Source organism: Dromiciops gliroides, chromosome 1 (genome assembly GCF_019393635.1).
Source record: "Dromiciops gliroides isolate mDroGli1 chromosome 1, mDroGli1.pri, whole genome shotgun sequence".
Lineage (NCBI taxonomy): Eukaryota > Metazoa > Chordata > Mammalia > Microbiotheria > Microbiotheriidae > Dromiciops > Dromiciops gliroides.
Window position 1 is genome coordinate 699508372 of NC_057861.1, and position 25676 is coordinate 699534047.

At 45.2% G+C, this 25676-nt stretch overlaps 1 protein-coding gene across 9 annotated transcripts in view; it reads left to right on the forward strand.

The window, feature by feature from the left end:
* IQSEC1 (IQ motif and Sec7 domain ArfGEF 1) overlaps positions 1-25676 on the forward strand; it is an 801393-nt gene that overhangs the window by 744584 nt on the left and 31133 nt on the right. For all 9 annotated transcript variants that reach the window (XM_043980833.1, XM_043980814.1, XM_043980849.1 and 6 more), the window contains 3 exons: positions 15580-15741; positions 20402-20524; positions 21817-21983. In XM_043980833.1, the coding sequence (XP_043836768.1) occupies positions 15580-15741; positions 20402-20524; positions 21817-21983 (452 nt within the window). The remainder of the gene's footprint in view (positions 1-15579; positions 15742-20401; positions 20525-21816; positions 21984-25676) is intronic.

Below are 25676 nucleotides of genomic sequence, written 5' to 3' on the forward strand. Positions count from 1 at the left end.
ACATCCCAGAAGAAGACCACATATGGTAGGGGAGAAAGTTTCCAAATTCCATGAGGAATGGTAGGGGCTAGGGTGCTAATTATTGAAAGGTTTATTCGGTCTGGTCTATTCAAATCCTTTAGAAATGTGGGTGGTATCCAGCTGAGGCCAGAGATAAGTCCTACAGGCAAGAGGGGGACAGGAACAACCACCCTGGATGTGAGGTTAAAAGCGGGGAAAGGTCAATGGGGTGGCTGGTCCTGGTGTTGTAGCCATGCAGCACACAGAAATATTCTTTAAAAATCAAGAAATGCCTGTGACAGGGGTGACATTCTTCCTCAGTCACAGCTCACCCTGGGTAGCCTGAAGAACTGAACTTTGAACTTTTCAGAACACAAAGCCTACTCACACTGCTGCCATCACTAAGCCAGCCTGCCCACACAATGGACCACCTGCTCATACATCCTTCCTTCCCTTCATGCCTCTTGTTTTTAATCTAACAAACCTGCCTAAATAGTGCTTGGTCTCGTTCTCACCCTTACCACTGACCTCTGCAGCTGGGTCTGATCTTCATAGGATTTAGGGCTGCAAATCACCTTTGAGGTTATCTCTTATTTTATGGAGGGGAAACTGAGGCCCAGAGAGTAGGAAGTACCTTAGCCGAGGATACACAGGTGTTATAGCAGAGCTGGTCTGGTACTCTTTCCTGCTGTTTCCCTAGCTTCAGGATGCTACTCCTGTTGTCAGGTCAGTAAGCATCTTTGAAACGCCCACTGTGTGCCACGTGCTGTTAAGCGCTGGGGATACAAAGAAAGGCAGAAGACAGTGCTCGCTCTCAAGGATGTCAGCATGTGAACATGGGTGGGTGATGCATGCAAACAACTACGTGTAAACGAGCTGTGTACAGGATGAACTGGAGACAGCCCACAGAGGGAAGGCATTAGGGGAGCATTAATGGAGGTCAGCAAAGGCTTCTCTCAGATGATGAGATTTTAGCTGAAACTTGAAGAAAGCTGGGAGGAGGAAGTGAGGAGAGAGGAGGCAGCCAGTCAAAATTCATGGTGTCAGAAAATGGAATATCTTGTGCCAGGAGCGGCCAAGGGGCCAGAGTCCCGGGACCATACGGCATGTGGAAGGGAGCGAGACGTAGAAAGACTGCAAAGGCTCAAAGGGGCAGGTTGCAAAGGTCTTTAAAAGCCAAACAGAGGGTTTTGCATGTGATCCTGCAGGCAATTGGGAGCCACTGGAATATAGTAAGTAGGGAAATGACATGGTTAGCCTTGTGCTCTCTGAAGATCTCTTTGATAGCTAAGTGGAGAGTGGACCGGAGGGAGGAGAGACGTGAGTCAGGGTGGTGACATCCTGCTGGGACCTGGGCTTTAGGAAAATCCCTCTGGTGGCTGAATAGAGGATGGATTGGAGTCCAGGAGACCCTTGAGGTGGGAAGACCCTGCCCCCGCCACAAGCAGGCTATTGCACTAATCCAGGGGTAGAGTGCTGAGGGCCTGCATTAGAGGCTAGCAGTGGCAGGGAAGAGAAGGAAATGCTGCAAAGGTAGAATCAGCCTTTGACAGTGACAATATGGCGTATGCGAAATGGTGAGGAGCCCAGGACGACTCCCAGCTTGTGAGCCTGAGAAGCTGGGAGGGTGGTGCCACCTTGGAGAGCCATCTAGAAGGTAGGGGAGCAGGAGGGTGGCCTTAGGGCTGAAAGGACCTGGGAGAGCTTTTTGTTTGTCGATAAGAAACCTGAGGCTGAGAGATGACCCGATTCAGGCTAACACGAGTCGTAATAAAACACACAGAAGTCAAACCGAGGTCTCCCCAATCGAATTTCATTTGTACAATACTATTCCATCTCTTTGAGGAAAGGACTCTGTGAGGTCTCAGTGAGGAAGCCTCATTTGCTCATTAGGAAAAGAGAGGCCTGAGTCACAGAAGACTTTGGTTAGCAGTTGGGAAGGGAACATAAAGTGCCCTAGGAAAGTTGTTTTCTAGCAGCCTGGTCCCAAATGTCCAGTCCCCTCCCCCTCCCACATCCCCTCCCCACAGCCGGCTTTCCCAGGGTAGGCCTCTGGCTGCCTGTGCCCTTCCCGTAAGGGAACAGCTTCAAGCTGAACAAATGTAACCCCCCAAAAAGGAAAAGAAAAACACTACGTGAGAGTAACCTTAGAAAGTGACCGGAGCCTGTGTGTGTGTATTCGTATGCCCCACCATGCCCGAGTTTTCTACGTGTGACGCCAGTACCAGTCTGCCTCAGATTATCAACTCCCAGAGGGGAGAGACGTGTGGCTATGTTCTTTTTGGGACCTGGCCCAGTTCAGACCCCCAATAAACATAAGGCTTCTTCCCTGCCAGTTTCCACATCTGGCCTCCAGAAACAGGGAGGGCTCACCCACATGCGCTGGGTAGTATGATAGGGCTGTTGTAAGTCACAAGGAGATACTGAGAAAGGAGAGGGGTGAACGGGTGGCAGTATTTTAACCTGAGCATGATGCACCCTCCTCTAGAGAATGCCAACTTTGAGGTCAGACCCCCGTCCTGGGGGGGCCTACCAGGTTTCCTTCAGTCTCCTTCCTCCTCAACCTCCTTTACAGCCTAGGAACTGGGAGAGGCAGGCCGCCCTGCCAGAGTCCCTAAGGCTGCCTGAGCATGGCAGGGTAGGGCCCAGTATTTGAGGAGAAGCAGGTGTAGAATCAGTCCTAGAAACTCCAGGATCACTGCGGTTGCTCAGTCTTCACATCTCCTCCAGCTCTGAATAGGGCCCAGTTTCCAGAGCCCTCCCACTTTCTGGGGAACTTCTCCATCCCATGGAAGCCGAGGGCAGACACTGAGCTTAGTCACTCACCCAGCTCAGAAAAGGCCATAGTGGGAAGAAGTTTGGGGTGGAGACAGAGGTTGGGGTGGCTCTAAACAGCCTGGGGAAGCCTCAGCACCTAGGCAGTGAGGACCCTTCTAGAAACCTTTTGAAAAGCATCCTTGTTTTCCTGCCTTGGATGCCGGGAGTGGTTTTTCCCAAGGGCTCAGCCATGGGCATCCCCTTGGGTAAAGTCCTATCTAGTGCAGATGAGGAGATGACATAACCTATTAGATGGAGTACCTGGCTTCTGGGCTTGGCTCCTCCGCTGACTTTGTGACCTTGGCAAACCCGGTGACTTCTCTGGACTTTTAGCTTTCTTATCAACAAAATCAGAAAGTCAGACTGGATTGGGGCTTCTTAACCTTTTTGTGTCCTAGACCCTTTGGCTCTATAGTAAAGCCTAGAATAATGTTTTTAAGGGGATAGAATAAAAACCGTAGGCTTAGGGCAGCTAGGTGGCGCAGTGGATAAAGCACCAGCCCTGGATTCAGGAGGACCTGAGTTCAAATCCGGTCTCAGACACTTAACACTTACTAGCTGTGTGACCCTGGGCAAGTCACTTAACCCCAATTGCCTCACCAAAAAACCCCCAAACAAAACAAAAAAACAAAACCATAGGCTTGCCAGGGGAAGCCAAAGTCTAGTGAAAAGAAAAATGTGATTTTTTTTTTCATCCAGATTCACAAATCCCCATGAAATCTATGGTCCACGGGCCCCAGGTTAAGAACCTCTGGGATAGGCGATCTCTGAAGTCCGTTCTAGGTAAACGAGGCTTGGGTGTGCAATCTTTCTGGGCCCTTCCAGGAAGGCTTTTTCCCCCATGCAATACTTCTTAGTAGCCTAGCTGGTCTCATCCATGGCACTCCAGCAGCTGTGTTGATGGAGTTGTAGCCTATTGGAGGGTTGTAGCCCCTTGCTGGGGTATTTAGGAGCCATCACATCTCAGACTCGGGGAGCTATCAAGACAAGAGAATCGGCCACGTCCCTTGGACAGATTTGCTTGCCAGTCCATATGGAGAGTTTGAGTGACGACTTTATGCCCAAAGACATGTACCTTCACCCCCACACAGAGAGATAGAGAGAGAGACAGAGAAGAGTCAACCTCAGTTCCAATCTCTTGTATTGGAATTCTGTTAATGACTTTGGTCTTCTCTTGCCTGGAAAGTCAGATGAAATTTAAAATTGGACATGCTTTTTGGATGTGCTGATTGCTGAAGACAGTTTTAGGGGGAAGGCCGTTTAATAATTTTATTTAATAATAATCATCATTTAATCAGCCAATTCATATTCAGTTGTTTATTTTACATGCATTTTTAATCTATCCCTTCCACTGTTGTCCGCCACCACCAAGTGAACAACGAAAAATAAAACCCTCGTTGTCAACATGCATAGTTCAGCAAAGCGAATTCCCACATTAGCCATATCCAAAGCTATGTGTCTCTTTCTGCACTGTAAGTTCAGTGGCAGGAGGTGAGAGGCCTGTTTCATCTTCAGTCTTGTGGGCACCTGGTCTATCCTTGCATCGATCAGAGTCCTAGCCTTCCAATGTCACTGCTGTCATTGTCTAGCTGTTCTCTCTCTCTCTCTCTCTCAGGGCAATGGGGTTTAAGTGACTTGCCCAGGGTCACACAGCTAGTGTCAAGTGTCTGAGTCTGGATTCGAACTCAGGTCCTCCTGAGTATAGCTGTTCTCTTATCCCTGCTCACTTCACTATTCATGGATTCACAGACTTCTTCCCAGTTTCCTTCAGAACTGTCTGTTTTGTCATTTCTTATGACACAATAGTGCCCCATCACCTCCACGTGCCACTTACTTTCTCATTTTTTGTTGCCACCAAAAAAGGCTACTACAAACATCTTGGTACATCTGGGTCCTTTTCCTCTTTCTTTCATCTCTTTGGGATATGGGCCTAGTAGCTGTATCATTGTAGTAGGTACAGACACTGGTACAGTTTAGTAACTTCTGGCACGTTGTTCCAAGTTACCATCCAGGGCAGCTCTACTATCAGCACACTAAGGCTGCTGGTCCTCCCTGAAGTCCCACCACATTGGTCATCTTTGCCAGCCTTATGGGTGTCAGATGGAACCCGTGAAGGCACGTTTGAAATGTTTCCTCCAGACACACGCTCACTTTCCTGTCATAGTGTGAGAGTCTTTTTTTCCTTCCTCTCTGCTCATGTGGGATTAGAAGAAGCTTCCCTGGAAAGAAAGACTGGGCACCTAGTCCTGTGCTAGGTGTAAGGTCAAAGTAGGCCAATTCCTTCCCTCAAGATACTAACAATCTGGAGACAAATAAAGCATACATTCAGTGTTTGTGTATGTAGTGTTGTATGGGTACACACACACACACACACACACACAAATATACTCTGTTTGGCTCCAGCAGGTACCACCTTTTTTGCAAAGTCTTTCCCTTTAAAAAAAATTTTTTTTTTGTTCTAAACTTAACAAACACCAAATACAAAAGAACATTTTCCACACGTGTAGTAAAAGAGGAAAGAAGGATTGGACATGAAACTGAATCTCTTTACTCACAGCCTGCTTTTTTAAGTGTATAATAAATCCAACATGTAACTTTCAAACCTGCGATTTCTTCTGGCCTTCCTCTCTATTCTCTTCTGTGAATTTTTTAATACCTTTCTCTCTTTTTACTTTCTTTCTGGTTTTTTTTCTCCCCACAAAAAGCCCCACTATTCCTCCTACCTACCCGCCCCCAAATGAACCCTTATGACAAATATGTATAACTACCAAAACAAAATTGGATAGATATGAAAATGTATGTCTTAGTCTGCATCTCAGGTCCATCAGCTCTCTGTCTGGGGGTGGGTAGTGTGCTTTGTCACTGGCCCCCTGGAATCATGGCTCATCCCTTCATTTGATCAGAGTTTAAGTCTTTCAGAGTTGTTCAAGGTCTTTCCTTAGCCCTCTAGTTGTTGGTCAGGTCCCCCTCCTCAGATTACCTTGTATTTGCTTCTCTGTGGACATGTCCTATCCCCTCATCATAATGTAGAATCCTTTGAGGGCACAGATCATCTGGGCTTTGTCTGTGCATCCTTTGTCTAGGCCCCCAGCCTAACTACCTCTTGCAAAGCAAGCACTTAACATTTGGGTTAAATCTAATGGAGGCTGTCCTTGTTTTTCCCAAGTCACTTTGCACAAACACCTGAGCCCAGCCTATAATTGTGTTCTTAGCATATACCAGCATGGCTTCACAAATGCTCTGTTCCAGTGCCTTCTTGTAACATGAAGGTAACATTGGTATCTCAACAGCTACACTATTAGCGCTTGAGCATTAACAGGTTCTACCCAACTGAAAAGGCTTCCAACACTGGTCCGGGATATCTGCCATCTGCAGGTGTCTTACTGTAGCTGGGTCTGAATGTTTTTTACTATAGTAGACTCGCAAAAAACCGCTCAGACACCTAGTGAGGGGAAACCCATTACCTTGCAAAGCAACCCATTCCGTGATACGCACTGTGCTTCGCTAATCATGGCTCTTTTGACCAGTGTGTTAAACTGCCAATACATATTGACCTTGGGGTTCAGAATTATCTCCAGATCTTTTTCACAGAAATGGCTGATTAGCCATGACATCTTACACTTGTGCAAATTTGAACCGAAGTGTGGGCAGTCTCATCTGTTTTCCCCATTTGTCTAGGTGGTCTGTAGGAAACTCTCACGATGCTAATGCAATTCTTCCTTCCTTTCATCTCCATACAGTTGCTATCCCAACTTCTCTCCTTGAGCTGTTGGATTTCCCAACTATAATTTCTCAATAGTAGAGCTACCCAGGCTTACTCATGTTTATCAATTCTGTTTCCTTTATAAAAGCTGTATTCTTCCCCAGCCATAGAGTATTAGGAACCCCATCGAGTCTAAGTGATACCCATGACATCCACTTTGTCTTGTTGCATTATGATCATTAGATCATAACTTTAGATTTGTAGACCTCAGTCCCTTCACTCTATTGATGAAGGTCCAGAAAGTTTAATTCATCTCTCATTATTCATGTTTTGCGTATTTGTTTGTAAACATTCTTGGATTTCATCTTCTGTGAATTACTTCATCTGTTGCTATTCTTCATTTCAGTTTCTGTTTTCCATGGTATCCAACGTGGTAGATACATGGAGGCACACGTAGGCCATTCAATCCCCCATCTCTGTGCCTGCGCACAGGCTATTCTGCTTGCTTAGAATGCATTCCCTCCTATCTCCACCTCCTAGAGTCTATGTCTTCCTTTAAAACATCACTCAGGTGCCATCTTTCCTTATCCTCCCAAAGGCTATTCTCCCTCCCAAATGACTTTGTGTTCAACGACTTCATAGATTTTTTTGTTTATTCACTTAATATTTATGCCATACATAGATCTTCTGTACTTATTATCTCCTTCACTAGAATGCCAGCTCCTTGTGAGTAGAGATCATTTGATTTTATAGCTGTATATGTGTCTATGTATATGTGTATGTAGAATATATACCATGGTTGTTTTATATGTATGTGTGTGTGTAAATATATGTGTATACACACACATCTTGTTTATAAATAGTTGTGTATATATATGTGTATATATCATTGCATAAACATATCATGTTCATACATGGTTATTCTGTATATGTGTATAGGTATATTGTGTATATAGACGTATTTGCTTATATCTTGTATGAATATATAGCATTTGCCTATCGTTTTGTATCTATATATACATGGATGGATGGATATATTATATATGCTTGACTATGTATGCATTGTATGTACAAGGTTGTTAGATGATGAACTCCTTGAAGGCAGGGATTGCCTTTGCCTTTCTTTGTATTCTCAGAGCTTACTTGCACATAGCCTGGTATATAGTAGGTGCTCAATAAATACTTGTTGACTTGAGAAATGCCATGTACACATCTAAGTAGATATTTTATACACACAATATATATATTTACAATAACCCTGTATTTACATTATATATATTTTATTTATATGTGTGTGTGTATGTAAATACAGAGTTATCGTTGGGGGGTGAGGGGAAATCAGCCCCACTTCAGTTGAGTGAGCCTTTAAAGGGAGCTGGAGATTCTGAGAGGGCAAAGATGGGGGAGTGCATTTAAAGCCTGGGGAATGGCCTCTGCCAAGGCCCCAACAGGAGATGGGGTACCATGTGTGAGGAAGTCAGTAGTCAATTTAGTTGAATCATGGCAGGCCATAAAGGAAAATAATAAATGTCATGAAAAGGGAGGTTGAAGCCAGATTGGGAAGGGCCTTAGAAGCCAAACAGAGGAGATGCCTTTTTATCCCAGAGGCAATAAAAGGCCCCGGGGGCTTGTTGAGCAGAGAAGTGACACTAGGCTTTAAGAATATCTCCTTATCCAATTAGGCTCCTGAAGTAGATAAAAGGCCCTTAGGTTGGCATCCCATTTTAGAAGTCAGATAAAAATGTGACTGTCTACATATAAATATGGGGAGGCAGTGTGGTATAGGAGAAAGAGAAACAGATCTGTATTCAGAACGACATTCAAGGCCCAGTTTTTGCCACTTTTTACACATACGCCCTAGGACAAGTGCCTTTATCTCCCGGATTTGTCTCCTTCTGTACAAAATGATGGAGTTGAGCTAAATAATCTCTGAGGTCCCCTTTCAGCTTTAACTCCTGTGATCTTGTGGCGAGCCAGCAGCTGTGGGTGTCACAGCCAAAGATGGAACATAATTGTTGAGATAAGCATCTTCATCTCAACACCAGACAGAATAGTTCAGATAATATCAGCAGCCAAACAGAAATGCACCTGGTGATTGCTCTTCTCCCATTTTAACAAGTCGTCTGTGTCCATCTTATCTCCCCTGCTGAACTGTGAGGTCCCCGATGGCAAAGGCTGCGTCTCCTGCTGATTTGGTTATATCCCTGCTAGCACCTAGCACGGTGCCTAGAAGGTACCCAATAGTTAACTCTTCCTGGAGTAAAGGAAGAGAAGCTCAGTAAACTTTAACCACCTAGAAGGTTCAACATGCCATGCCAGTGCCCCAGGAATACAAAAAGGCCTATCGCAAAGTTGTTACGGTGGTGTAAATTGTTGTCTACATGTCACTGAGGATAGAGACCTGGGCTTGGAATCAGGAAGACCTGAGTTCAAATCGAAACTTGGATACAGAATAGCTGTGTGATCCTGGGCAAGTCACAACCTCTGTTTGCCTCAGTTTCCTCCTCTGTAAATATGGGGATAATAGTAGCACCTACCTTTCAGGGGCATCGTAAGAATCATATGAGCTAATATTTGTAAAGCACTTTGCAAACCTTAATGTGCTAGCTACTGTTATTATTATCATCACCCCAATAAAGAAAATCATATGGTATAAAGGAAAGAAGGCTGGATTTCAAGTTAGGGAACTTGCTTTTGAACCTCAGATCAACTACTTCTTACCCATACGGCCTTGAACTTTGCTTAACTTCCCTGTGCCTGTTTCCTCATCTGTAAAAAATGTCAAAATAGAACCTGTATACTACATTATTGGATTCTTGTGACTATCAGATGAGATGATCAATAGGACATCTTTTGAGGAGTATAAAACTTTTTGTAAACTACAAAGTATTAATAAATGTGAGGATCAAATGGGACAATGTATGTGGAGTGCTTCAGAAACCTTAAAGGGCATTATTAATGCCTGATTGTGACACAGTTACTATCTCCTCCCTACACACACTTTAAAGTTGAGGGAGATGGAGACTGAAGTGACTTGTCCAAGGTCACACAACCAGGATGAATGAGACTAAAGCAGGATGTGAAACCCAAACTAGAAACTCTGTCCATGAGAGGAGCCTATAAATGTGTGATCTTTCTTGAGCAGGACTGAGGGAGCCAATGAGGATTCATTGAGGATGGAGAACTTGTAGCTATTTCTAGAAGATAACTAAAGACAGGAACCAAGGACCTTTGAAAGTCATTTAAAGGGTGTTACTGGAACACACCTGAATCAAGGACCAATTGGAAGTTTTTATTCCTTTCCTTTCCTTTCCTTTCCTTGCCTTGCCTTGCCTTGCCTTTTGCCTTTCCTTTCCTTCCCTTTTACCTTTCCTTCCCTTTCCACAGGACCATTGGGGTGAAAGATTCATGGTTAGGAAACTCCCTCTACCATTGCAGACCATCGCCTGCTTTACAGCTTTAGAGGGTTAGAAATTTGCCTGGGAGGCTGACTGAAGGGTGAAATGACTTGTCCATTGTCACCATCTGGTGTGTGTGCGTCAGAGGTAGGACCAGAGGGGCAGCTAGGTGGTGCAGTGGATAAAGCTCTGGCCCTGGATTCAGGAGGACCTGAGTTCAAATGTGACCTCAGACACTTGATACTCGATAGCTGTGTGACCCTGGGCAAGTCACTTTACCCTCATTGCCCCCCAAAAAACCAAAAACAAACAAATAAACAAAACAAAACAAAAAACCAGAGGTAGGACAAGAGCCCACATCTTCCCCTTCCTGCTTCAGTACAGCAGGTGGCTCATTTAAATGGAGGCCAGAGAGGTAGGGAAGGGGCTAGTCCCTCCCCTAGGAAGAGCCAACCCTGTTCAAGCATCATGAGGTGAGGAAACAGGCTTGTGGCCTGTTTGATTGTCTGTCTAACCAACAGCAATTTCAACAGATGCCTCTGGAGTTATGAGCAAGGCTTATAACCCTAATCCCATTCCTCTTGCAATGGGTCATGAAGGTGAAACTGGAGACAGACTCCCCTTCCCTGGAATCTGGTGCAAAACCCAAAACTCTAGACCCCATTTTCCTCAGCTCAGGTCCTTGTACCCATTTCATTCATGCCACAAGTATTTGTTAGAAGCTTACTGTTTTCCCAAAGGGAGAGGTACTGTGGAGGACATAATAGAAAAATAGAGCAGCCTCTGTCCTTGAAGAGTTCACTGAGATTTACCTACAAGAAATAATTAGAAAACAATTATCTGTGGTATGTAATCAGGGGCCAGATTGAATGTAATCAAATGATCAGGGTTGCCTAATACAGTATAGTTTGTCAGGGGGAGAGGTCTGTATGGGGAAGTCTTCAATAACCCAGTAACTGTAAAGGAAGTTACCAGGATAATCCCACCCCTGGAAATTGTATTTCCTTGGGGACAGTGGTGGGGACCAACAGGAAGGGGAACTCACATTGTGTTGGGGTTATTTCTCAGGACAATATAACTGTAAGACATGCTGAGAGATGGTGGTGTTTTTTTCTGCTTTGTTGTGAAAGCATTTCCCTTTGCTGCCTTTGACTTTTGTTATTCGAAAACTGGGATTTTCTGAATAAATCCTAGAGTGAAATTCACAGCCAGTTGGAAATACATGTATGTGGTTAGGCAATCAGGGAAGCCGCAGCAGAAAAAACCTTTGGATGTTTACAGTAGGATGGAAGAGAGAGAGGGTTTTGAAAACCGAGTTAGTGTTTGTGTGTTTGGGGAAATTTGGAGATTACTTTGATTTTGGGAAGTTGGAGAACGTGGGGAAGAGGTGATGTCTGGAGACATTTCATTAGGAGCAACGGTGACTAAGATGGATCAGAGGTGGACCCTTTCGACAAAGCCTCCGGGCATAGGCTTATGGTTGTGTGATAGTTCTTGGATAAAAACAGTCGGGTCACCATGTTTTGGGAAGTTGATTTAACTTGTACTTGGAAATGCAAGATCTTTGCAGTCTTGATGGAGAGTTAGGAGCAGCTGATGGGCAAATGGACCCTGGCTCCTGAATGGCTGGGCAGTGACCTACAATTTCCCAGGGGCACAGTGGGCACTGGCCTGTATGTCTTCAAGGAAGGGATGGTCTCTATCCCGCCTGCACCCCCAGGGAAAGGGTGGGAAATGGCTTGAGTTCTCCCGAGAGACCACCAGATACAAATGTTCTCGACAGTTAAAACTGTTCTTTCCCCCAGTGCCTTGTTCAAAGGAGAAATTGTTCTCCCAGTGGAGACAAAATGCAAGGGCTTTTTGGAGGCGCTGCCAACAATATTTACCAACAAGTGTTGTCCTAGGTAGCAGTTTTCCTCCTCCTAGATGGCTCTAGCTCACAGGCATGAGACTGACAGGAACCCAAAGCCGGTTCTGGGGGACTGAGGAACCTTTATTTCAGTGTAACAATCCTGAGTTTCCCAAGCCTGCCACATGGGCCTTCTAAGACCTTCTTAGTCTTGTCCATCCATCTGCCCTGGGACCTCGGGTGCTGGGGATAAAGAAAAGGCAACTTAGCCTTTCTCAAACTGCACGGTAAAGGATGCGGCAAATGGGGTAAACTTTTCTTCCATTAGACTTTCCCCTGCCCTGTGGAGTGACCCTCTGGTCGCTTCAATCCAGAGAAAGATTAGGCAACTCCAGTTTCAAAAATCACATTGGACATCTGTTAAGCTTGCTTCGTGGATATAGAGTACTCTCCTGAGCATCAGAGGGTGATACAGAGCTAACCTGAGACATGGAGCTTATGTTCTCCCAGGGTATAGGAGAGAGGGAGAGAAACCAACACGGTCAGTCAGTTGGTCAGTCAACAAGTATTTCTGAAGTAGCTACTCTGTGCCAGGAGGTGTGCTAGGCCTGAAGGATATAAAGACAAAAAAGAAAGCCTGGCTCAGAAACTTCCATTCTGTCTGCAGAGACGTGTACATAGTATATGCAAAAAGAAAGGATTGAGCCAGCCTCATTGGACCAGAGAGAGTATGGGAGGCAGTAATGAATCCTAAGGTGGGACAGGAAGCATGGGGCCCGAGAGGGAAGGGCTTTAAATGCTCAGCACAGGAGTTTGTCTTTGACCCCAAGGTCATAGGAGGCTTTGGAATTTATCAAGTGGTAGAACGACCCAGGTAGAGGACGGACTGGCAGATGAAAAGATCTGAGAGTCAAAGATAACTGGGAGGTATGGCCATGAAAGTGGATGCATGGCGATACATACTGAGGTTGCAAAGAAAAGTAGGTTTAGGGAGAAAAGCCATGCGAGTTTGGGGGGTGTTGGGTTGGAGGTGCTCGTGGGACATCCAAATAGAGCTGCTATGCTCCCTTGCCAAAGAACCTTGGTCTAGTCAGCTTTGACGTGGGAAACTTAATGCTTAGGGCATTTGAAAACCTTATTCAAGTAATGATTTGCTCATTCATTCAGCAAGCATTTATTGAGCACCAGTGAGGTGCCCAGCCCTGAATGAGGTTCTTGTGGGGGGGAAAGAAACAGAAAAAAAAATATATAATGTAGAATCTTAGACTTTCATGTTCGTCTCTCCTCTACCTTTTACTTTTTTTTTTTTTTAGTGAGGCAGTTGGGGTTAAGTGACTTGCCCAGGGTCACACAGCTAGTAAGTATTAAGTGTCTGAGGCCAGATTTGAACTCAGGTACTCCTGACTCCAGGGCCGGTGCTCTATCCACTGAGCCATCTAGCTGCCCCCTACCTTTTACTTTTACAAAGGAAGATGCTTGGGCCCAGGGAAAGGAAGGGATTTGGTCAGAATCACAGAGAACAAGGATTTAAAACCTGTATCCTTCCCATAATGCTGTGCTGCATTATGGAAGAGCCCACAGCAACTGTGGCAAGGAGACAGGACTGATCAGGGCAGATGGTTCACATTGGGGAGAGCAGGAGATATATGAAGAAATAAGGTAGGGCCAGTGAGGGTAAGGTATTGGATGCCAGGTTGAGGAGAAGGGCAGTGAGACCTGGAATTTCTTGATCCCAGAAGTGGCATATTAGAAATTAAGTGAGCAGCTGGGTGCATGATAGGCAGGAGTAAGGAAAAAGCTCCTTTATTTCACCAAAGATGCTTCTGGTAACCAAATCAACTATGGCAAGTTCCCTTTCCCATTTTCCCAATCCAGTAAGGAGAACCCTGAGCATTGAGCAAATAGCCAAGAGTCAAATATAGAAAGGAAAAGGAGAGAAACAGGGCATCTGAATAACATAATCAGAATTATTAATCTTACATAACGGTAAGATGGATGAAGGGGTTCAGCTCCCATGGATTCAGTGATCTCCCTGAAGATGATTCCCACATCAGTATATCTAGCCTTAGCCCCTCTCCTGACCTCCTGTCCCACGTCACCAACTGCCTAATTAGCATTTCCAACTGAATGTCCCAAAGACATCTCAAACTCAACATGTCCAGAACAACACTCATGTTCTCCCTAAAATCCACTCTTTTTTTTGGTGAGGAAATTGGGGTTAAGTGACTTGCCCAGGGTCACACAGCTAGTAAGTGTTAAGTGTCTGAGGCCGAATTTGAACTCAGGTCCTCCTGAATCCAGGGCCAGTGCTCTATCCACTGCACCACCTAGCTGCCTCTAAATATCCACTCTTTTTAAAAAACACCTTTATTTCTGTTTTCCTGAGTTCAAATCTGGTCTCAGATACTTACTAGCTGTGTGATCCTGGACAAGTCCCTTTTCAGTTTCCTCATCTGTAAAATGATCTGGAGAAGAAAATGGCAAACCACTCTAGTATCTCTGCCAAGAAAACCCCAAATGGGGTCACATAGAGTCAGACACAACTGAAAAACAACTGAGCAACAACAGTTTCTGTTGAGGGTTCCTGTCACTTCTCTGATCACCTCAATTTCTCACTTTCCCTCGCCCCTAAATAATATGTTGTCAGATCTTGTCAAGTCTACTGCCACAATAGCTCGTATCTATTCCCTTCTTCATAGGCATATGCCCAATCCTCCTAGTTCAGGTCCTTGTCACCTTTCCCCAGACTATGGGCACAACCCTTTAATCAGTCTCCCTTAATTCTCTCCTATCTCCACTCCCAATTCATCCTCCACACATCTGTCAAGATGATTTTCCTAAAGCATCAATCTGACCTTGTCATCCCCAGTTGGTAAACTCAAACGACTTCCTTTTATCCCAATCACAAACTCCTCTGATCAGTGTCTACTGTTTTTCATAACCACTCCCCGTCCTTTCCATGCCAATCCTACATCATTCCCTTTCATACTTTTTTTTTTTTTGGTCCAGTAAAACTAGCCTTCCTGCTGTTCCCCACCCAACACTCCATCCACTACCTTTCTTTCTACATTGCCCTGTCTTCCATGTAGGGATGCTGTCCCCTCTCCTTTCTACCCACGGAAATTCCTCGTTTCCTTAAAGACTCAGTTCAGGTGCTGTGTAAGAACTTCTGGTGTCTTCCCCCTTCTTCCTTTCAATTTGCTTTGTATCTGCTTTGTAAATGCACCTAAGTATACACACATACATGTGTGTATGTGTATTTATGTGTAGGTAGGTATGTATCTTATACATGTGTGCATGTCTATGTATAGGCAGCTGGGTAACGATGAGCAGAGGGCTGGACTTTTACCCAGGGTTGCCTCAGACATTATTAGCTGACCCCAGGCAAGCCACTGAATCCCATTCAGGCCCAGTTTCCTCATCTGTAAAATGGGGATAGCAATAGCACCCACGTCACAGAGTTGTTGCAATGACCAAGTGACAGCGTGCACAGAAAGCGCTTTGCAGACATTCAAGCACTGGTTCAAATGTTAGCCACCTCTGTGTGTATTTTTATCTCCTCCACTAGAATATGCATTCCTCGAACACAAGGACTGTAATGCCTTTGCCCTTTACCTGGTATAGGCCCTGGAGCATAGTAGGCTCTTAGTAAATGCTTGTTGATTGAATTATGTTGACTTTGAGCTGGCAGATTTTTCCAAGGCTTCTGCTTCATGCCCACGGGTAGGTGGGAATCTGGTTGCTCCTATGTCCCTGTGATGCGGGGGTGTGGTGGCACCAGGCTGAATGTTTTTATTTTGTTTTCTCCCCAGGAAACCTGAAAAAGGAGTCCAGTACCTCATTGAGCGAGGCTTCGTCCCTGACACGCCTGTGGGTGTTGCTCATTTCCTCCTCCAGAGGAAAGGTCTCAGCAGGCAAATGATTGGGGAGTTCCTGGGGAACCGGCAGAAACAGTTCAACCGGGATGTGCTTGAGTGAGTAGCATTTGTGGTGGAGGTCCACAGCACATGGGAGAGGAATGTATATGGGGTTGAAAACGTGCATGGTATGGGTGCTGCTTATTCTCAGGAAGAACACTAGGCACCGTGAACACAGGAAGGAAGTGGGAGACCTCACTTGTTCTGTCTATCAAACCAATCGATCATTTGATAAACATTTATTAAGTGTCTACTAAGTGCCAGGCACTGTGCCAACAGCTAGAGACACAAAAAAGAGGCAAAAGACAGTCCCTGCCCTCAAGGAGCCCACAACCTAGTGAGGGAGACAACATGCACGTCTTGTCACTCCCCCATGTGTGCTCCACGCATGCTGCCCCTGGTGAGTGCACACCGCCACACGCAGCCTTTATTACTCACCAGCTGTGCTGATGTTTCATAGCAGAACTGATCAGAATGGTTATGGGGATTTATGGACCTCTCAGTGACCGATATTGACTCTGAATTTATGTAGCAGTTGCTTTCAGAAGGAGGAAACCTATTAATTTGGGGGCCTTGCCCCTTTCTGAAGCTTTGCAATAATTTCTTACTGGAAATGAAATCACATTATACTCTGCATATGACTTATCGGTAAGAGCAGGAGAAAAGCTATGACCACTTCAGGACCTCCTCACCTCCCCCAGGCATAGGTAGCCCAGAGCCGAGTATCTAAAGATAGTCCCCCTCCCTCCTTCTTCTTAGAATCCCTCATTTCTTCTCAAACTCAGCCCAAGTGCCACATTCTCTAGGAAGCCTTTCCTGTGTCTGGCAAATAATAGGCACGTCATTAATTGCTTGTTGATTGACTGCCTTCCATCTTTACCCTCCAGGAAGGAGGAGACAGTTCACAGGAACTGTTTTCCACTTCTCACTAGCACAGACATTCATGGCTTTGGATCTATCTCCATCCCTAATTCAAGCACATAGACCTAGCTTGACCAAGGAGCCAGCTCTCTAATACTAGAGTTCTGGCTTTGACCACATCTCAAAGATAGTTTTTCTTTTTTCTTTCTTTTTTTTTTTTTTTTTGGTGAGGTGGTGGGGGTTAAGTGACTTGCCCAGGGTCACACAGCTAGTAAGTGTCAAGTGTCTGAGGCCGGATTTGAACTCAGGTCCTCTTAAATCCAGGGCCAGTGCTTTATCCACTGCACTACCTAGCCGCCCCCTCAAAGATAGTTTTTCCTTCCATTGAGCTCCTCTATTTAGATGCTACCCGAGAGCATCAAGACAAGGTGCTGGTTTATTGAACTGGCTATGGATAGTGAATAAATAACTCAAGAGGTCACCTCAGGGTTGTTACTGTTCAGGAAATCCCCTCCTGCTTGGCCTTGTGGTTCCCTCTCCTAGCAACATGTGCTTGAGATCACACGCACACAGGCCTCTGGTATCCAGGGCTGGGTCCAGGTGTTCTTGCTTTACCTCCACAACTCATGCTGTTGCCCTCTTTGGTCAAGGATAGAGGGGGAAATGGTCATTTGATCCCTGAGGGGCTGTATGTGCAGTCATCCTCCAGAGCCTCTTGTCTCAGACTAACATTTAGCTCTTTTTTTTTTTTCTTTTTCTTTTTTTTTTTTTGGTGAGGCAATTGGGGTTAAGTGACTTGCCCAGGATCACACAGCTAGTAAGTGTTAAATGTCTGAGGCCGGATTTGAACTCAGGTCCTCCTGACTCCAGGGCTGGTGCTCTATCCACTGCGCCACCTAGCTGCCCCCATTTAGCTCTTTCTAGTCCTCTCCAAAGGACAAAAAACAAGTCTACCTCTGAAAGTGGCCGAGCACAAAAGGGTGGCCAAAGCAAGCCGGTTGATTTTCAATGGCTCCTTAATAGCTGAAGCATTTTATTTCCTTAAAGTCCCAAACAATGATTCACCACCCTTTTTGGCTCATCAAATTGACCAGAGAACGCCCCCAATCAGCCCTATGCAAAAGGAATGGTAAGTGATCCATGAAGACTCTGGACAGTGGTAGAAGGAGAGAGAGAGAGAGAGAGAGAGAGAGAGAGAGAGAGAGAGGAGGTTGCCCTATATGGTACCAATGGTTTCCCTTAGACCAAGGGGACACATTTTCCCTGGCCGCTTCAGTGGGAGTTTGAGGGCAGACAGAGAGCTCGGGTATTCTGGAGAAACCTTGAACGACAGGCTTCTTTCTGATGGAAGAGGTGGAATGAGAGCACCTAGGTATCTCGGGCCATCTGTTTGGCGCTGGCCAGGCCTCCTCAGCAGCCAGTTCAGCCCCTCCGTGGCTGGCTGAGCCAGCTTCTCAGAGCCAACAAAAGGCATTGACCCATCGCTGTTCTATATACTATGTATGATCCTTATTCTTGTATTGGCTGAGAGAATCCCAGGCCCTGACGAGACTTGGAAGGAGACAATCTAACCTTCTCTGCATCACCACCTACCTCCATCCTCGTCTTGCTTCCGAGAGCCAATTGCTTGAAACTTTCCAGAGAAGGGTACTGATGTTTAATGTAACTGTCTTCCATTATAGCAGAATTTCATTCTCCTTTTATTCTGTAGAGATGGAAATTCTCTATAGAAATTCCCCAGTGTATTTTGGGTAATAGATTATGTTAAATACATAGTCTGTGTCCTCAAGGGCACAACATCCACTCAGACAGACTTAGCCATAAGACAACAGCAGAAAGAAAAAACCATACTCAGCCATTTCTAAATCAGAATGAAGAGCAAACCATTCACATGATATGGAAGTTTGCCTGCAAAGTGCATGGGTCATCTCTAGTGTAGACAGGAATTGGGATGGATACTTGGTTCCGAGCAAAGCTGGATTCTTGTGTGGTTTTTCTGCTTCATTTTGTTTCATTTTCCAGGCATGTCCCAGCTAAGCCACTCCCCACTTCAAGATCAAGTTCCTGGCATTTAACCCCATTCAGAGATCAAAACAAACCCTGGCTCACCTTTTAAAGGCCTCTTGTCTCATCCAAAAGCTAATCACCCTCCCTTATGACCCCATACATGTAGCCTGTGATCCTTGTCATAGATTCTAGGTTCAGAATGAAAATCTATAACTTGCCTGAGTTCTAACAGTAGAAGGAAGATAGCTTGGAACGTGAGGGGGGAGTGACGCAAAGAATGGATTTCAGGAAGCTTTCTTCCCCAGGTATAAGTAGGAAATCTTCCAAATTTTCCATCTGATCTGACCTTCCTTGGGCAAGGGGAGAAGCACCCTCCCTTTCCTCTTCCCCTCCAAGATGGTCCTCTTAGCTTTGTGGGTTTGGGTTTTTTTCTTGTTTTACTGCTCAGCATTTCCCTCCCTTCTTCATCTAATCTGCAGAATAGCTGCTGCTCTGTTGATATTGTTGTATTGTTTTTCATGGGATGAGGAAGTGGTATGGGGGGAGAGTAGATTAGTGCCTGGCCTTTGTGTTTGCTTGGCCTTGGCTATCCCTGTCTCCTCTTCCCCCCTCTCCCCCACCAGGTCCTGGCCTATTCTTTTCTGGATAGATTGCACCCCCAGGCTTGTTGCTGCCCCTACCTCTGGCATTTGTTTTTTGTTGTTGTTGTTGTTGTTGTTGTTGATAGGAAATTCTTCCATTGTTGTGTCCTTAAATCAGAAATAGTCATGACCTCAGGAAGCAAGCTCACCTACAGCCGGTTCAGGGTAGTTGTGTGTCTGGGAGAAGTTCAACAAACAGAATCACAGATTGGGGGAGGGAGGGGTGCTGGGGGAAGCCCTCTGTGTTCTTCCAGTCTACAGAAGAAACCCTGGATTCTATTTTTGGCTCCGATGTACCAGTGAATAAAGATTCTGAACAAAAACCACAGGGTCCCAACTTGCTGCATCCTCCCTCAAAAATGGGCAAAGGGCGGGCTTATCTCCACCAGCCATTATCGACTATTTAATGAAGTGCCTCGTAAGCAACGTTAGATTTCTCTGACAAAGGTTTCTAGTCATCAGCCCTAAGTTACAGTGATTAATGTTCCATTATTAAAAGATAAGCCTTAAGTTTGGAGAAAGAGAGAGAAGTCTTTTTAATTTGGAAATTATCTCTGAACTAGGTAATGGAAGGAGGTAATTTGAACTGATGTCTTAGCTTCTATCCTCTTGGGTTGGCACAATTGTCTCCCCCTTCCTGTTGGTGTTAGCAGATAGTCATGAAAGGAGGGAAGGGAAAAGATAGGAGCTGTGGGGGAGGCATGGGTGGATTTATCATTAAAGGAGGGAATTGGCAGTCTGTTTTCATCACTTCGTATTTCAGGCACTCATTATATGTCTAGCACTGTGCTATACAAATAGAGATAGCTGTGCCCCTACAGAATTCCCCCGCACACACGTCCCAGATAATCGTCATTTTACAGATGAGGAGACTGAGGCTGAGAGGGGTCAAATGACCTGTTTAGAGGCACACAGCTAATGAGTGTCTGAGGCAGGATTGGAACTCAGCTTTTCAGCATTCCAACCCCAACCCTGTCTGCTATTCCACCTTACTGCCACTAGGGATAGAGAGACAAAAATGAAACAACTCTTGCCCTCAAGGAGCTTACGTTCAATGGGAGGACACAAAACATAAATGAACATGAGACCTATTTTTTGAAGAGGAGGATAGCACAGTACAGATGTGAGCTATTCTTGTTCAGCTGGGTGAGGTGGGGCTGGAGCTCCACAGGGGGCTGATCAGATGTGTTCGTCTCTCTTTGTTCTAGCTGTGTGGTAGATGAGATGGACTTCTCGGCCATGGAACTGGATGAAGCACTCAGGAAATTTCAGGCTCACATCCGAGTCCAGGGGGAAGCGCAGAAAGTGGAGCGTCTCATTGAAGCATTCAGGTTTGGGGGCTCAGATTTCCTTGGGCCCAAGCTCGGAGATGAGTGGGGGGAAGCAGGTTTATTATCCCTTTCAGTCTGGAGATGCCACGTTTTAGTTTCTGCCAATAACAGTAAGCTTTCTTACCTACAATAAATCAGAGCACACTAGCCAGCAAGTTGCAGTCTCTTTAACTACTCGGTTTTTAAAAAATCTAACCCTAAATGCCTTCGCTTCATTATCCATTCCCCTTTTTTTCTTCCCCCATGCCCTATGTATTCTCTTCTTTATATTAGGTGCCTTATAATTGCCGAATGATCTCGTAACAAGCGTTTATTAAGTGCCAACTAGGGACGGTAAGAGATGGGAAAGAGGATAATGAATGGATAATGATGTGGAAGAATTATGGGATGGGGTGATATCGTTATGCCAGATTGTAGAGAAGATAAAAAGGTTAGACAAGACGAAATCCTTGACTCTACCCAGCTTACGGTCTCCTGGAGGGTAGAGGTATCACACACACACACACACACACACACAGAGATAACTGTAATACTAAGTATTATGTAATAAGTGCATCCCTACATTGGAAAACAGTACTGTGTAAGAGGTCGGAGCAGGGAGGGTGTAACCCACGAGTGGGTCTGGGATCAGGAAGGGCAGCACTGTCACGCATCTATACAGGGACATCCACGTTTTAGGCACAGTGCTTTGGCTTCTACTTCTTCCAAACCGACCTTTCTTTGCGGAGCTGAAAATTGGGCTTGCAAGGGTTCTGCATAATATAACGTGAGGCTAGCGCTTGTGAGGGAGGTCACATGATATCCTAGAAAGAATACTGACCTGTATTCAACTCAGTCAATCAATAGATGTTGGTTAAGCACTTAACGGTCAGGAGACCTTGGTTTCTATTTATATTTGGCCTGTCTGGGCCTCATTTCTCCTATAAAATGGAGGAAAGAGAAGGAGAGTAGATTAGAAGATGACTTTATGGTTCTATGGTACCTTGGCCTTCCAAAATGGAAGTGGTGCCTTTATTAATTGCATAAGCTTCATTGCACTTTTGGCTGAATCCTTTAAATACCTTTGGAGCAACTGGTTGCCCACCTGGAATTTCAAACGTGACCTTTTATTGTTAATCAGTAGGTTGATTTTGTACAAATCAAGCCATGCTTTTTTAGGATCACAGAAGGACATGCGGGGGACATTGCCCGTGTGGAGAACCCCTGGCCCTGGAGCCCTGCCCCCTCTCCTGGCTCAGGGATGCTGGTTCCTACTGCCCCACCCTGCTCTGACATTCTTGCTCTTCCCGCAGCCAGCGGTACTGCATCTGTAACCCTGGGGTGGTGAGGCAGTTCCGGAACCCAGACACCATCTTCATCCTGGCCTTTGCCATCATCCTGCTCAACACAGACATGTACAGCCCCAATGTGAAGCCTGAGCGCAAGATGAAGCTCGAGGATTTTGTGAAGAACTTGAGAGGTGAGCCGCTCTGCTGGAGCTTAAGAGGATGTAGCCTTTTGTAGTTATGCTCTCCCCAAAATACCAATACCTCTGCCAGCTAGAGGGGCAAGGGCTGCAGACACACCCCATACTGGTGGTGGGGATTTTCATCAGGCTCCTGGTTTCCATGTTCTTCTTTCTTCCAGGCTTCTTTGGAAATGCAGGGCATTTCAGTTAGCATTTGTTAGACCTACTATGTGCAGGGCACAGTACAAGGTGGGAGTGATACAATGACCAAAAAAATGGAGAGTAGCTGCCCTCAAGGGTCCCACTCAGTGAAGTTTGCTGAAAAAAGTTTTGATAGGAGGATAAGCATTTATATGACACCTACTATGTGCCAGACCTTTACAAACATCATCTCATTTGATCCTCATGATATCCTGGTAAGGTAGGTACTATTATTATCCCCTTTTTACAGTTGAGGAAACTGAGGCAAACAAAGATTAAGTGATTTACCCAAGATTGCACAGCTAGTAAGTGTTTGGGGTCAGATTGGAACTCAGAGCTTCTTGTCCTCAGACCTTGTTCTCTATCCACTTCAACACCTAGCTGCTTGATGCATAATTTTGTCATTTTCAAGAATATACAGTAACTAAAAGTAGCCTAACAGTGTTGCCCAGAGATTTTTCCTAGAGCCAATACTTCAATTAATACTGAAAAATGGTAGTCGAAAACTAATTTAAATTAGCCCACTGACTGTGTAAAACCTCCGTCCTGCTAAAGCAGTTGCAGGGAATTTCTCCTCTAGTAGTCTAAACCTCCCCCTGCAATCCCGCTTACGGCTCATTGTTGTTCAGCGTACGTAATGATCAGAGATAGCATTCACATAGTGCTTTATGGATGGCAAAACATTTTACATGTTAATTCATTTGGTCAGTAAGTATAGATATGGTACTTTCATACAAAGAAAGGTAAACGTCAAACCTGTGTCCAAAACATCAAAATTTTTGAAATTTGTGGGATCAAAATTAGATTACTTAATATTAGTCTTTTTTTATTTTATTTTTTTATTTTTTGGTGAGGCAATTGGGGTTAAGTGACTTGCCCAGGGTCACACAGCTAGTAAGTGTCAAGTATCTGAGGCTAGATTTGAACTCAGGTTCTCCTGAATCTAGGACCAGTGATTTATCCACTACGCCACCTAGCTGCCCCAATATTAGTCTTTTTAAAGGTAATTTCCCCCTGTATTATACTCTTAAAAATTAGTCTTTTTATCTAGTTACACTTGGGAGTATTTAAAGTGATGTCTTTTTCAGTAAGTCAAAAATGTGGGTGCATCTTTCAGTGCATGTTAGCTCTCCCCCTTGTGGTGGGTATACCTATAACAGGACAGGTTCTTGGAGCAAAGCTAGTTCCCCAGGGAAGGCAAGACAAGCCTTTTCTTAGCTTCATGAGGCCCTTATTTATTATAATTGAGAATTGGACTGAAAAATTTAGTTTCCCTATGGACCCAGATCTAACCAGATGCAGACAAGTAGCCACTTGGGGAAGGATGGGATGATTCCAAATTGACTGGAAGGGCTGGGGTAAGGGGCCTCATTGCTGCCCACAGCATCAAGGATTGTTTTTCTTCCCTAACAGGGAAGGCATAAATTAGTGCCTTAAGAAAGAGCCCCGTACTGGGAGATGGGAAACCTGTGTTGCCAGTGACTCAGCACTCTTTAAGCAAGACAGTTGACCTCTCCAGACCCTTGTCCTTTATTTGTAAAAGGAGGGAATTAGTCTAAATTATGTGACTGGGCCATTAGAGAGGAAGTTTCCTGTGTCCTAGGGTCCAGCAAAGAAGAATGCACTGTCTGGTTCTAGAAGTCTGGGGCCAGCCCTTCTAGAGAGAAGTGAATCTTTCCTCTGGTGAGCCAGTGGGAAGAGAAGTTTCTCTAGAGTTGGGGATATCCTAACCTTGTAAAACTAGGGCTCCTCATCTCATCATCAGGAGCAATGACCACCCCAATGTCCATTAGTCCATTTTCCAATCACTTATTGACTGAGTTGCCTTTCTCTTCCATATGTTTTCTTCTAAGGACATTACTAAGGTTTTTGCCCCGCACCTTATTTCTAGAGGTATGGGGTCAGAAGTCCAGGGGTTGGTTCCTAGCTCTGCTGCTTACTAGCCACGTGACCACATCAGCTCCATGGGCCTCATTTTCTTCATCTGTAAAATGGGAGGGAGGGTTGGACCAGATGACCTCCACATTGCAAGATAGCAGCCCCTCATCCATTTATCATGAAGAAAATTCCCATTCAATGGATGTAGATGCTAAAAGCACAAATAGCAGATGGATCAATGGATGGAGAAAGCATTTATTGAACATTAGCCATGGTCCAGGTACTCCTGGTGTAAGGAAGGAGGAATCCTTTCCTTCAAAAAACTTCTATTCCAACAGAGGAAGACAATACATAAAGGGGAGGTGGGAAGCAACAAGGGGTCTAATGTAGACACCCATTTCTAGCTCACCCCATTGTCATGGGCGCCTTACCAAGAGCCATCATGAACCTTGTCATGGCTGGAGCCAGGACTTTCCTAGTTGCCTGAACCATTCTATCCCTGCCACACAAAGCGAAGTGAAGAGAGATTGCTTGAGCAACCTGGAATTTGGAGATGATAATATGGATTTTCAGTTCCTCCAGTGGCTTTCTCCACCATGTATGTCGTGGGGGGAAGGCTGCTGTTTGAAATTCATTAGCTAAACTGTTTTACACTTATCACATAGTGATCACTTAATAAATGTGATTTTACAAATAAATCAGAGCTCTATCCATTCCAAGAGCAAAAATATTGTAAAGGAGCCGGAAAGTAAGGAAAAATAAACATGCAAAATCTCATGGAGCCTTCTGTTTTCACAAGTGCATCTCCAGAAAACAAGCCCAGGGTTATTTCAGGTGGGAGAACAGCCCTGGAGGCAGGAGGCTGGACCTAATGACTTCTTAAGACCTAGTTAAGCAATTTTTTTTTTTTTTTTAGTGAGGCAATTGGGGTTAAGTGACTTGTCCAGGGTCACACAGCTAGTAAGTGTTAAGTGTCTGAGGCTGGATTTGAACTCAGGTCCTCCTGACTCCAGGGCCGGTGCTCTATCCACTGCGCCACCTAGTTGCCCCTAAGCAATTTTTAAAAACCTGAATCTTAGGAAACTATTTCTGGAAAGAGCCCAAATGCTCCTCTGTCTCCCCAGGCGCGTTTGTTTGTTCAGTGTCCTTTATGAGGCTTTATTGGCTGGGTAAACGCTACAAATCTGCTGGAATTCATGGTGCAATGGGGCGGGAGAGAGATTTGGAGTGAGAGATGGGGACAACAAGTGCAGATCCTCTGTTGGCTAAGGGTAAACCAGGAAGGACACTGCAGAGCAGAGGGGCAGGGGTTGGTACCAGGACTTTTGTGGGAGGGGAGCCAGTCATCGGTGATGCCTTGATCCTCCCTTCCCTCTATTCAGCCTGAACCTCCCAGAGAACCTCTGACCTCTGCTGCTTCCCTCACAGCTGCCTGAGTATGCACGTGTGTAGCTAGCCCATGGTTGTTCTAAATTTGAAACCAGCTTTTATTAAGTACTTGCTGTATGCCCACCCTGAGAATACAAGGAGAACAGTAAAACAGTCCCTGCCCTGAGGAAAGTTCCCCTCCCCCACTCTAGATGGAGGAGAAGCTGTGTATGTGTCTAGCCACAAACATCTATCCAT